Source organism: Salvelinus namaycush, unplaced genomic scaffold, assembly GCF_016432855.1.
Source record: "Salvelinus namaycush isolate Seneca unplaced genomic scaffold, SaNama_1.0 Scaffold39, whole genome shotgun sequence".
Lineage (NCBI taxonomy): Eukaryota > Metazoa > Chordata > Actinopteri > Salmoniformes > Salmonidae > Salvelinus > Salvelinus namaycush.
The window spans coordinates 535,032-546,398 of record NW_024060896.1 but is presented as its reverse complement, the minus strand read 5'-3'; the positions used below and the strand labels follow the sequence as shown (position 1 = coordinate 546,398).

The window sequence follows — 11,367 nt, the reverse complement described above, 5'->3', positions numbered from 1 at the left end:
CTGAAGTAGTAACCTGTCTCTAGAGCGTTGGGTAGGTCAGCGGTTCCCAAACTGTGGGGCGCGGTCTCAGGGGGAACCCCGTCAGTCTGTCTGATAATAGCTGAAGTAGTAACCTGTCTCTAGAGCGTTGGGGTCAGTGGTTCCCAAACTGTGGGGCGCGGTCTCAGGGGGAACCCCGTCAGTCTGTCTGATAATAGCTGAAGTAGTAACCTGTCTCTAGAGCGTTGGGGTCAGCGGTTCCCAAACTGTGGGGCGCGGTCTCAGGGGGAACCCCGTCAGTCTGTCTGATAGTAGCTGAAGTAGTAACCCGTCTCTAGAGCGTTGGGGTCAGTGGTTCCCAAACTGTGGGGCGCGGTCTCAGGGGGAACCCCGTCAGTCTGTCTGATAATAGCTGAAGTAGTAACCTGTCTCTAGAGCGTTGGGTAGGTCAGTGGTTCCCAAACTGTGGGGCGCGGTCTCAGGGGGAACCCCGTCAGTCTGTCTGATAGTAGCTGAAGTAGTAACCCGTCTCTAGAGCGTTGGAGTCAGTGGTTCCCAAACTGTGGGGCGCGGTCTCAGGGGGAACCCCGTCAGTCTGTCTGATAATAGCTGAAGTAGTAACCTGTCTCTAGAGCGTTGGGTAGGTCAGTGGTTCCCAAACTGTGGGGCGCGGTCTCAGGGGGAACCCCGTCAGTCTGTCTGATAATAGCTGAAGTAGTAACCTGTCTCTAGAGCGTTGGGGTCAGCGGTTCCCAAACTGTGGGGCGCGGTCTCAGGGGGAACCCCGTCAGTCTGTCTGATAATAGCTGAAGTAGTAACCTGTCTCTAGAGCGTTGGGGTCAGTGGTTCCCAAACTGTGGGGCGCGGTCTCAGGGGGAACCCCGTCAGTCTGTCTGATAGTAGCTGAAGTAGTAACCTGTCTCTAGAGCGTTGGGGTCAGTGGTTCCCAAACTGTGGGGCGCGGTCTCAGGGGGAACCCCGTCGGGCATTTCAACGTACTCTTGAAATGTGTGATAATTTAGCACCTTGTGTATTCTACTAGGTAGTGCATCGTCAGTTCCTCTTGTCATGTCTGTCCTTGTAGACCTTTAGAGAGATATTTATAACGTGTCAGAAAGGTTCAGATCAACGAGCCCATGGCAGCTAACGTTGTTTTATAGCTTGAATTTTTTTAAACTTCCGATTTAGTTGTAATGTTGGAGTCTCTCAAATATCACATGAACACACACACTGAAAAATATGTAGAATCGCAGGAAAAGAGCTTTAAAATTGCAACAAACATAATATCTACACCCTAAAAATATATAGAAATGCAGGAAATAAAGTTAAAACTGTAACGTGCTCTCCACCAATAAGAGGTCTGTGAAAACTATCATGGACAGCTCTTGTTCCCATAGAAATACAGTTCTAGTTTATTCTGTTTTCTTGCTCTCAAAAATCTCAATTTTTTTTTGAAAACCATAACATTGGGTGTTCAGACCTTGATTTCTTCAAGGATACAAAGTGGGATTAAAATGGATATAAGTGTCATTTTTTTTTGTCAACAAGCGACACAAAGCGGGAAGAAAACATTTATATCTTTAAAAATAAAAGATTCATAACTAAAATAGTCGTTGCGTACGTGTTTAGCACCGTTGTTTAGGCAATTCAACACCTAGCAAGAGGCCGTTGAGCTAGGTTTTCAATAGCGCACGCGATGGTAGAGCAAAACAAATACCCACTGGATATATGAAAATATTCATGACGTCATTCTGCCAGGTAAGCATAGGCTACTTCGTAGGTAACATTTAATTGAGAAGGTTTTTGGGGAACTTTTAATCTACTAGAAGACTTTTCATTAGCATCATCGCTAACGGCTACATTAAGTGGTAGACTCGTGCACTTCGCACGCACACACACACACACACACACACACACACACACACACACACACACACACACACACACACACACACACACACACACACACACACACACACACACACACACACACACACACACACCTCTTCAGAAAGTTGCAGGAAATACGAATCACTGAAGGATTCTGTTCATGTCTTGATGATAAACTTGGACAAATGTATTTATTTTTAAATACATTTACTTGATTCCCAAGTTCAATACATTTGTTTTATATTGTTGAAAATCGGTTTTAACGTCTGGATTCCGTCCACGTTTTACAGGGACAGAACGGACACCTTTTAAAAGCCTATTCCCTCCATCACTGCTGCAAATGTCCTTTTTCCTCAAAACCACAGGGTCAGATTAAAGTCTGTAAAGTCTCCTCTAACGTATTCTAAAACCTTCACCCAGCCACACCCAATCCTTTCATCGCGTCTCAACCAAAAAATAATGGAGCGTCACAACAGAGCTGTAACCCTGACGGATCGATGTCACCCATCTCCTGAAGGACGACGGGTTAAATCAGCTAGTAGCTTTGTTATAATATCCAGGCTTCATACAAATACCATCAGGTATTGCAAGGAAAGCCCGTTGGACGTTACAAGGTAAGTTTCTCTACTACCTCAGATCGATCTCTGCTCAACAGCTGCTGCAGCAAACTTCATGTGGAGAAGAAAGATTGATATGTGGGCACTAAAATTGTAAAATCAACAGGTTTAAAATTTAATCAAGCAACAACAAAGAATGAAATGGTAGGCGAAATCCCTGCTGGCTTCCATCTTTAATTCCAGGCCATAAATCATTAGTCCACACAGACACAATAACACCTTCTGAAGGTAACGCAACACAATGTCAGAAATAAAAAGTTAGCTTTGAGTAGCCTGGATGTTAGTGACTCAGAATCGATGATGTACCTGCCAAGCATGGGAAGTAGCTAACTGAGGCCTCTACCCCGATTACCTGTTAATATGGTGTAACGTTGAATAGAACTGTTGGTAGGGCCGGGCCCCAGTGGGCCTCCGTGGAGGGCCGGGACTCCGTGGAGGGCTACATTTTATCAGACTGATGGGTGATTCAGGATATACACCCCCAGTGAATGAGAATGCCAAGTGTGCAAAGCTGTCGTCAAGGCAAAGGATGGCTACTTTAAAGAATCTAAAATATATTTTGTCATAGTTTTGATGTCTTCACTATTATTCTACAATGTAGAAAATAATTTTAAAAAATTAAGAAAAACCCTTGAATGAGTAGGTGTCCAAATTTGACTGGTACTATTAACTTTACGGAACAGAGATCTGTATATATTGAAGAGATGCACGTCTCTGCCTTAACAACGGGAGTCGTTGACCCAAAGGAGGGAAGACAGGCGACAAGCTTAGGTCCAGAAATAAGCCCATAGAAACACATTGGTCATATTTTGGACAGATTGAAGAGTAAAACCTCTCGCTCCGCCTCTTCCTCTATGGTTTACACACAGGCCAAGCCCCTCCCCCTCACGCCAAGCCCTCACGCCAAGCCCCTCCCCCTAAGCCCCTCACGCCAAGCCCCTCACGCCAAGCCCCTCACGCCAAGCCCCTCACGCCAAGCCCCTCACGCCAAGCCCCTCACGCCAAGCCCCTCACGCCAAGCCCCTCACGCCAAGCCCCTCACGCCAAGCCCCTCACGCCAAGCCCCTCCCCCTGCCTCTCACGCCAAGCCCCTCCCCCTGCCTCTCACGCCAAGCCCCTCCCCCTGCCTCTCACGCCAAGCCCCTCCCCCTGCCTCTCACGCCAAGCCCCTCCCCCTGCCTCTCACGCCAAGCCCCTCCCCCTGCCTCTCACGCCAAGCCCCTCCCCCTGCCTCTCACGCCAAGCCCCTCCCCCTGCCTCTCACGCCAAGCCCCTCCCACTGCCTCTCACGCCAAGCCCCTCCCCCTGCCTCTCACACCAAGCCCCTCCCCCTGCCTCTCACACCAAGCCCCTCCCCCTGCCTCACACCAAGCCCCTCCCCCTGCCTCACACCAAGCCCCTCCCCCTGCCTCACACGCCAAGCCCCTCCCCCTGCCTCTCACGCCAACAAAGTTGAGAGATCACATCTTCCTCTGACAAGCGGTTTCAACTCGCTATTTACATTTTGAGGTTTGGTCCAACAGAACTGCTCATACTGACAATAATAGACAAGTTAACCTTTCTACTGATACCCTTTATACGTCTCAACTCCTCAAACTGCGGTTCAGAGCAGACACGACTAAAACAGGAGCATCAATGAACACTGATTTATGCTGTCAGTCACACACAAAAAAAGACATTTTCATAGACCTGAAAGCCAGATCAGTGACTATCGCAGCAACAAAAAGCAGGTTAAACTCATCGCCTGACTCCAAGTCGATCGATAGAGAATGACCAATATATGGGGCCGATACTTGCCCTTCTCCATTGGCTTTGCCGTTAGTCCCTCTCCATAGCCAAACTGCAGCCATGCCAGCCGCCAATCACCGTCTGTTATTTTATAACAAAAGCACTTTCTCTCCTAGTCATTACTGTCGCTGTCCACGGTTCTGAAACATAACTTTCAGTGCACTGTAGAATTGGCACCTTTCCCTGCGTTGCTATGAGCATAATAACTAAATGGACCAGCATGTTGAGAGTGAGAACAATGAGGCGGCTGCAGCAGCAGCAGAGACGAGGAAACAGCCCTTGCCTACAGCCTAATTGTCTGAGAAAATTGAGGAGAGAAGAAACCCCAAATTAATTAGGTCTATAATCAATAGCCTAACTGTTAATTTTTGCCTAAGTGTTAATCTTTACACCACTGCTACTCTCTGTTATCATCTATGTATAGTCCCTTTAATAACTCTACCTACATGTACATATTACCTCAAATAACCGGTACCCCACCCCCCTGTATATAGTCTCGCTAATGTTATTTCACTGCTGCTCTTTAATTACTTGTTACTTTTATCTCTTATTCTTATCTGTATTTGTTTTTAAACTGCATTGTTGGTTTGGGGCTCGTAAGTAAACATTTCACTGTAAGGTTTTACATCAGTTGTATTCGGCCCATGTGACTAATAACATTTGATTTGAATTGTGGCTTTATAAATCATCCATATGTATCAGCAGAAATAAGACCGATCGTGCTTCTGGTGCCTGTTTGTTTAACAGCCTACGAGCACCAAGCATCAAACAACGGGAAAAATATCAGATCAAACAAGATTCTGCTGTTTAGAATCGTTGCTATGCTGTAATGGGCAGTATCATTTACTGGGTTAGAACAGACTGGTATTACTTACAATTTATGTCGTTTTGTTTTTTTTACACTGTTGCAAACAAGCAGAAAAATAGTATTTCAATATATCGGCTACTGTATCAATCAGTGATCTGAGTCAGTAAAAAGAGGCGAACGTCCCATCACTACTCTGCGTACTTTGACAGACCTCCCCCTCTACACCATACACGTAGATTCCCTATTTTGAGATAGAAACGGTGAATATAACCGGAAAGTTAGTAGTTTGTATCCCTGCTCTAGTTTGGAGAATCGTGTGCTCTTCTTCAGATGTTCTCTCTCTCTAACCTGCATCAGAACAGGACATCCCGGTCCTGCATCAGAACAGGACATCCCGGTCCTGCATCAGAACAGGACATCCCGGTCCTGCATCAGAACAGGACATCCCGGTCCTGCATCAGAACAGGACATCCCGGTCCTGCATCAGAACAGGACATCCCGGTCCTGCATCAGAACAGGATATCCTGGTCTTTGTTTGCGGACCATCCTAACTCTAGATCTCTGCAGTTAGCATGATGCAACGGAATAGCAACTAGCTGGCTGGCTCCAAGTACTCAGAGCAGGTGACTAGTTTAGCTACACCAGGAACAACTGTCCTTCACAATGATCCAAACTAGCAGCAGGCCTCCCGGGTGGCGCAGTGGTCTAATGCTTAGCACCAGGCAAGCAGCAACCACATGTGGGTATGGTGTCCTTACAACATTTATATTTTGGGATGTTTTATTCAAATCAGGCAAGTCAGTTAATTCTTATTTACAATGACAGCCTTCCCCCGGGCCAAAACCTCCCCTAACCCGGACGACGCTGGCCCAATTGTCCACTGCCTTATGGGACTTCCGATCACGGCCGGTTGTGATATACAGCCCGGGATCGAACCAGGGTCTGTAGTGACACCTCTAGCACTGAGATGCAGTGCCTTAGACCGCCGCGTCACTCGGGAGCCACAAAATGAACGAATGCGATGTGGTGTTTTTCACAGACAAAACACAGGCTGCATCCCAGATGACAATCTATTCCCTATATAGGGAACTACTTTTGACCAGGGGCCTCGGTGCACTACATTAGGGAATAGGGTGCCATTTGAGATGCGGACAGCCAATTACTTCCCAAAATGAGTCCATATTTCTTCATAACAAATCTCCTTGGATGTAACCAGCCAAGCACTCAACCATACACGGTAGACTCTTATTGAACCCTAGTCCTCTAGTCTGGCTGTTGATTTAATGAGGATGATCAAATCGTGTTCTAACAGCAGCTGCCCAAGTCAAGTTCCTCTACTCTCCTCTGATTGAATGTGAAGCGTAAAAACAACTTCTTTATTTTTCTGCTGCAGAGTGATTAGGAGATTTCATTTCCAGTAAAACAATGTCGCCCTCTGTTGGCAAAACGGAGGTAGTGCAGGAGAAAAGATCAACGTAGCCTAGATGTAAAATCGGTTATTTCTGTTTTTCCAGTTTATTTGTGAGCTTTTTTTGGTTTGTTTGAGTAATGTGTGTTTTGTACTGTGGTCACAGTAGGGGCCACTTCTGCTACTGACTGTCAGTCGTGTGTTTTGTACTGTGGACACAGTAGGGTCCACTTCTGCCACTGACTGTCCGTCGTGTGTTTTGTATTGTGGACACAGTAGGGGCCACTTCTGCCACTGACTGTCAGTCGTGTGTTTTGTACTGTGGACACAGTAGGGGCCACTTCTGCCACTGACAGTCAGTCGTGTGTTTTGTACTGTGGACACAGTAGGGGCCACTTCTGCCACTGACTGTCAGTCGTGTGTTTTGTACTGTGGACACAGTAGGGGCCACTTCTGCCACTGACTGTCAGTCGTGTGTTTTGTACTGTGGACACAGTAGGGGCCACTTCTGCCACTGACTGTCAGTCGTGTGTTTTGTACTGTGGACACAGTAGGGGCCACTTCTGCCACTGACTGTCAGTCGTGTGTTTTGTACTGTGGACACAGTAGGGGCCACTTCTGCCACTGACTGTCAGTCGTGTGTTTTGTACTGTGGACACAGTAGGGGCCACTTCTGCCACTGACTGTCAGTCGTGTGTTTTGTACTGTGGACACAGTAGGGGCCACTTCTGCCACTGACAGTCAGTCGTGTGTTTTGTACTGTGGACACAGTAGGGGCCACTTCTGCCACTGACTGTCAGTCGTGTGTTTTGTACTGTGGACACAGTAGGGGCCACTTCTGCCACTGACTGTCAGTCGTGTGTTTTGTACTGTGGACACAGTAGGGGCCACTTCTGCCACTGACTGTCAGTCGTGTGTTTTGTACTGTGGACACAGTAGGGGCCACTTCTGCCACTGACTGTCAGTCGTGTGTTTTGTACTGTGGACACAGTAGGGGCCACTTCTGCCACTGACTGTCAGTCGTGTGTTTTGTACTGTGGACACAGTAGGGGCCACTTCTGCCACTGACTGTCAGTCGTGTGTTTTGTACTGTGGACACAGTAGGGGCCACTTCTGCCACTGACTGTCAGTCGTGTGTTTTGTACTGTGGACACAGTAGGGGCCACTTCTGCCACTGACTGTCAGTCGTGTGTTTTGTACTGTGGACACAGTAGGGGCCACTTCTGCCACTGACTGTCAGTCGTGTGTTTTGTACTGTGGACACAGTAGGGGCCACTTCTGCCACTGACTGTCAGTCGTGTGTTTTGTACTGTGGACACAGTAGGGGCCACTTCTGCCACTGACTGTCAGTCGTGTGTTTTGTACTGTGGACACAGTAGGGGCCACTTCTGCCACTGACTGTCAGTCGTGTGTTTTGTACTGTGGACACAGTAGGGGCCACTTCTGCCACTGACTGTCAGTCGTGTGTTTTGTACTGTGGACACAGTAGGGGCCACTTCTGCCACTGACTGTCAGTCGTGTGTTTTGTACTGTGGACACAGTAGGGGCCACTTCTGCCACTGACTGTCAGTCGTGTGTTTTGTACTGTGGACACAGTAGGGGCCACTTCTGCCACTGACTGTCAGTCGTGTGTTTTGTACTGTGGACACAGTAGGGGCCACTTCTGCTACTGACTGTCAGTCGTGTGTTTTGTACTGTGGACACAGTAAGGGCCACTTCTGCTACTGACTGTCAGTCGTGTGTTTTGTGTGACTCCTGAACATTGATGTGCCTCAAATTGACAGACATGGCAACATCTCTCTTTTAACTATGTACATGTTCCCAGTTATTGCTACAGACGTAACAGTTTCAACTGTTCTGCCTGCGGCTATGGAACCCTGACCTGTTCACCGGATGTGCTACCTGTCCCAGACCTGCTGTTTTCAACTCTCTAGAGATCGCAGGAGCGGTAGAGATACTCTGAATGATCGGCTATGAAAAGCCAACTGACATTTACTCCTGAGGTGCTGACTTGTTGCACCCTCGACAACCACTGTGATTATTATTATCTGACCCTGCTGGTCATCTATGAACATTTGAACATCTTGGCCATGTTCTGTTATAATCTCCACCCGGCACAGCCAGAAGAGGACTGGCCACCCCTCATAGCCTAATTCCCCTCTAGGTTTCTTCCTAGCCACCGTGCTTCTACACCTGCATTGCTTGCTGTTTGGGGTTTTAGGCTGGGTTTCTGTACAGCACTTTGTGACATCAGCTGATGTAAGAAGGGCTCCATAAATAAATTTGATTTGACTAACTACTAGTGGTGTAAAGTACTTATGAAGTTTTTGGGGGGGTATCTGTACTTTACTATTTATATTTTTGACAACTTTTACTCGACTACATTCTTAAAGAAAATAATGTACTTTTTACTCCTTACATTTTCCCTGACAACCAAAAGAATGTTACATTTTGAATGCTTAGCAGGACAGGACATTGTCTAATTCATGCACTTATCAAAAGAACATCCCTGGCCATCTGGCAGACTCACTAAACAAGAGAACATCCCTGGTCATCTCTACTGCCTCTGATCTGGTGGACTCACTAAACAGAGAACATCCCTGGTCATCTCTACTGCCTCTGATCTGGAGGACTCACTAAACAGAGAACATCCCCGGATCTTGACTGCCTCTGATCTGGAGGACTCACTAAACAAGAGAACATCCCTGGTCATCTCTACTGCCTCTGATATGGAGGACTCACTAAACAAGAGAACATCCCTGGTCATCTCTACTGCCTCTGATCTGGAGGACTCACTAAACAAGAGAACATCCCTGGTCATCTCGACTGCCTCTGATCTGGAGGACTCACTGAACAAGAGAACATCCCTGGTCATCTCTACTGCCTCTGATCTGGAGGACTCACTAAACAAGAGAACATCCCTGGTCATCCCTACTGCCTCTGATCTGGAGGACTCACTAAACAGAGAACATCCCTGGTCATCTCGACTGCCTCTGATCTGGAGGTCTCACTAAACACAAATGCTTCGTTTGTAAATTATGTCTGAGAGTTGAACTGTGACCCTGGTGTAACAGTATAACTTTAAACCGTCCCTATCCGTAAATGTAAAAAAACAAGAACATTGTGTCGTCTGGTTTGTTTAATATAAGACATTTTAAATGTTTACTTTTACTTTTGATACTTAAGTACATTTTAAACCAAATACTTTTAGACTGTTACTCTAGTAGTATTTTACTGGGTGACTTTTACTTGAGTCATTTTCTTTTAAGGTGTCTACATTTACTGAAGTATGAAAACGGGGTACTTTTGTCCACCACTGCTACATAGTTTGAGATGGATATTCTGCCATATGGAAGGAGTGACGTCACTATCCTTTTTTAGAAGGAAAAAATGGCTAACCACCTTAACGTTAACAACAAGACCGTGGTTAATGTCTGGTAAATCGGGGTTTTGTTGTCACAACAACAAAATGTACATTTAGCGATACTATCCAACCACATTTAACAGTTAGGACACATTCCATACATCCCGCTTGTGTCCGCCATGATGCTAAAGCTAGCTAGCCTAGCCACACTTTCAAGCCATCCTATCCTGTCCCACAGCCTCCAAAACGGACAGAAATAACCTCGTAGTTAACTCACCAGCCCCTCGATCTGAATTTGCTTCACAGGCGAATCCAAAGTTGCTCCCGGAGACGTGGAAACCATCGGGGCGGTTGGTGTCGACGTTGATTCCTTGCGAGTAGCCATTCTGAAACACGCGAAAAGAGGGAAGAAAGAGAGGGTGGGACAGTGCACCGGCTTTCTACGCTGGGGTAAATGGCTACATAATAAATAGTTCCGAGTGTAGAGCCATCATTCAGAGACTAGATTCAGTCATATCTACATACAGTAGTTCAGGATAGACATAAACACGATGTCATTGCTTTATTGCTGCCATCACATAATTCATTTAATGACGAAAAGATCTTCAACCTCTCTTCTTTATATACTTTTTAACAGTAAGTTGTCTTGTGCCGGCCCTAGCCTTTTGGGGCCCAAAGTGAAATTTTGTTTCCCTCACCCCCGTGATCAAATTATTTTAGCAGCCCCCCCCTTGACAGCGGATAGGAAAAAAATACGTTTTAGAGTTAATTTCTTGCAATTGTACACATTTTGCCATGGGGTATAGAGAACATGTTGCCGTTTTAAATGTACGTTTTTTATTTAACTAGGCAAGTCAGTGAAGAAAAAAATCTTATTTACAATGACTGCCTACCGCTGGACGACACTGGGCCAATTGTGCTCCGCCTTTGGGACTCCCAATCACGACCGGATGTGATTCAGCCTGGATTCGAAACAAGGGGCTGCAGTGACGTCTCTTGCACTGAGATGCAGTGCCTTAGACACTGCATAATAATGGCTGAGAAGGATAATGGCGCCAAAGGATGGTGGTTGCCGTTTTATGATCCAGTAACCAATTGTGTATGTTATTTTGCATTATTTGTAACTTATTTTGTCCATAATGTTTCTGACGCAGTGTCTTATGACCGAAAATAGCTTCTTGATATCAGGGCAGCGATTACTCACCCCATACTGGAGGAATTCTTCTCCTTCATCGAGTCGGACGGAAAGGATTTACTTCGGACGCCCGACGGTGGCCCTCAATCCCCGTCATTCGCAGGAGGAAAAGACGGAGATATCGTGGACGACGGTCCTGGTGCCTTGTAAGGATCCGTCGCAGCAGAGAGGGTGATCTACATTTACCATCGGTCCTATTAGCCAACGTACAATCAAATTATAATAAAATAGACGAGCACGTATATATCCTACCAACGGGACATTAAAAACTGTAATATCTTATGTTTCACAGAGTCGTGGCTGAACGACGACTTGATT

At 46.5% G+C, this 11,367-nt stretch overlaps 1 protein-coding gene across 1 annotated transcript in view; it reads right to left on the bottom strand.

Moving 5' to 3' along the window:
- Positions 1-10,276, bottom strand: part of LOC120040888 (eukaryotic translation initiation factor 3 subunit H) — a gene marked incomplete at its 3' end in the record, with an annotated part of 58,519 nt that extends 48,243 nt beyond the window's left edge. The window contains exon 1 of the mRNA XM_038985883.1: positions 10,132-10,276. Within this exon, the coding sequence (XP_038841811.1) occupies positions 10,132-10,239 (108 nt within the window). The remainder of the gene's footprint in view (positions 1-10,131) is intronic.
- Positions 10,277-11,367: the final 1,091 nt, after the last annotated feature.